Here is a 2,521-nt window from a genome sequence, read left to right as displayed (position 1 = left end):
AAAAAAAAACAATAACACTACCAGAAAGCTGCCGTCCACTAGGAGCAAGATATCTGAATCTCGGGTAACTGATCATGCAAAAAAGGAAATATTTGCTACTCCTAGAGGAATATGACAGTGCTTAACATTTTACTCTTTATGCTTTTGATAGGTTCTCTTTTACTGGGATTACATGAAATACAAAACAGGAGAAATGTCTGAATTTCTACATTCTGATTAGTGCAGCACTGTCACAAATAGACAGTGCTTATTTGCTTTGTGGCTCATGTGCCTGCACCAAACCACGTGTGACATTAAATACTGCAGTTTTAAGTAATCCACACAACTCTGTGTGTTGGTGGTGGTTGGTTCTTTTTTTTTTTTTTTCTTTTTCTGGATAATCACTGAGAAGGAACAAATCAGCCTCATTTTAAAGGGTTCAAAAATGTATATAATATTTAAAATCTTTATTGATTATGAATCCTTTCATAACGGGCTTGTATCACAATGAAGAAAGTTAAAGGAGGCAAAATCAATTACACCTCTGAAAAATTACAGGCCAGGTAACTGATTTACAGTGTTTTCGACTTGCAACAAAAGACACTGGCTTCACATTTATATAAGAAGACTTCCTCTCCAGTGTGCCTTACAAGTCCATTTGACATGTGGATAATTGTTAAGAATCTCCAAGGAGATATGATTAGCTTTATTTTAACTGCAGATGGGACATCAACAGAGAGCAAATTCATTTGTCAGTAGTTTGTTATCAAGGAGCTCCTAATTTTCAGCCACTTGTGAGAATAACGAATGTTACAAAAACAGATAACTATAAAATTTTGTAGCTTCTCTACCAAATTCTGATTATTATTATTTTTTTTTTAAGCGTGCTGCAATACTGAGGTTTTTTTGATTTAGCTGTACTTCATGGAAGAGCCTTATTTGTCTAAATAGAGGTGTATTTTGAAGGACTGAGATGACAAAAATCTGATCTTATAACTCAACAATTCTTATCACCTGAATGTATACAAAAAGCATCACTAAGTTCCAAGATGAGACCACATGCTACTGAACAGAATTTCTGAAATAAGTGCCACATCTTCACCTTCTCTACAGCAGTATCTGCATAGACAGCAGTGCTTCTGGCTCATGAGAGATGTGTGAATATCATTTGGGTTGGCAGAGTACCTATCTAGATGGTAAGGCCAAAGAGCATAATGCTGTCAGTGTACTGCCCTACCTACTTACATTATCAAATCACAAGAAAACTGCTGATGTGAGCACACATCATATATAATGATGTAACTTTTAACTCTAAGTTCATAGTTGTTTTTTTCTAAACATCATCACTTACTGCCTTCCTAGTTCTTGCAGCAGTATCTTCTGTGATCTGAAATACTTCATCTTTCATCTTCTTTATTTCCTCTTCCTTTTGTTTCTTCTTAAACAGTGCCTAAACAAAAATAAGAACAGAAATATTACTGATAATACTTCAGTTGTGACATCATACCTAGCAGCAAGGAAAGAAACCACACGTAAGAGGTGTTCAGAAGAACTTTCTGCCTTGTGCTTTAGAGCAGCTGACACCAAGACCATACAGAAAAGCAAGAACAGAAACGACATAAAGATCTCTGTTAAGCATTAGAGTACACACAAAGAAGCACACACACTTTCCTAGATAAAGCTGAACACTCTTTTTGTTTTTAAACAACCAATAGACTAAGTCTAAACCAATTATTCCCCCTCCCCCCAAAAAAAGTAAAAATTCATAAGCAGCTAAGAAATGCATATATAAACTATTCCAAAAAGGAAAACAGAGAACCAAAACCAACTCTTCAGTATGCCAAGATGGTGGGAATTTATGTGGGAATCACACCCTCAACTCTGATTGACCACCTGTGGCAAGCAATGAGTCAGCCCTGGGAGCACAGGTGGAGGTAATGGAGCCTGGCTCCACCTCTCCTAGATCCTATTTAAGTGCTGACTGCCACTGAGGAAGCATTTCTTTCTAGAGATGCCATCTGCTGGAGAATGTTATGAGCCTACAACATCAGTAAGCATTTTTTACTTATTATTTTTCTGTTATGATAATTTTACTTAGCCTGATACTCTGTATGTCAAGTCATTTTATAGCTGTTTACACTTACTAATTGTACAAAGTTATAGAATACAATTGTAGTAAGGAATCCTTCTAGGATCCATACAGGATTCCAGAGGATGAAGGAAAGGTATTGCTGTTAAATGAGAGATGCTGGTCTAGAAAAATTAAAAAATCACAGAGCTCATGGTAGAAGTGATGAAAAATCCTAGGTAGCATAGAGAACATATATGATGTAGATGGGTGAAAGAAGAAATGTGTGGGAAAGGTCACTAGAAGATCTGAATTCAGTCTGTAGAAGGTTCTCCGGTCATGACATGGCACTTCATGTGTCACATTCTCTTCAACTGCTCCCATTCAGTTTGTGTTGTGTTTCTCAAAGTACTCTTAGAATTCTTCTGATCTCATTTTGTAAGCTTAGCTTAGGTGCTTCACAATGTTAGCATG

The 2,521-nt window shown here is 36.5% G+C and overlaps 1 protein-coding gene across 1 annotated transcript in view; it reads right to left on the bottom strand.

The window, feature by feature from the left end:
• Nucleotides 1-6: 6 nt before the first annotated feature.
• LOC122190837 (sodium channel and clathrin linker 1-like) overlaps nt 7-2,521 on the bottom strand; it is a 3,417-nt gene continuing 902 nt past the window's right edge. The window contains exon 4 of the mRNA XM_042890952.1: nt 7-1,429. Coding sequence (XP_042746886.1) covers nt 1,313-1,429 — 117 coding nt within the window. The 3' untranslated portion in view covers nt 7-1,312. The remainder of the gene's footprint in view (nt 1,430-2,521) is intronic.

The sequence above is a fragment of the Lagopus leucura genome, unplaced genomic scaffold, assembly GCF_019238085.1.
Source record: "Lagopus leucura isolate 7727_CA_CO unplaced genomic scaffold, USGS_WTPT01 34747-0_obj-0_obj, whole genome shotgun sequence".
Classification (NCBI taxonomy): Eukaryota; Metazoa; Chordata; class Aves; order Galliformes; family Phasianidae; genus Lagopus; species Lagopus leucura.
The sequence above is the reverse complement of the archived record's forward strand: the minus strand, read 5'-3'. Positions and strand labels throughout refer to the sequence as shown.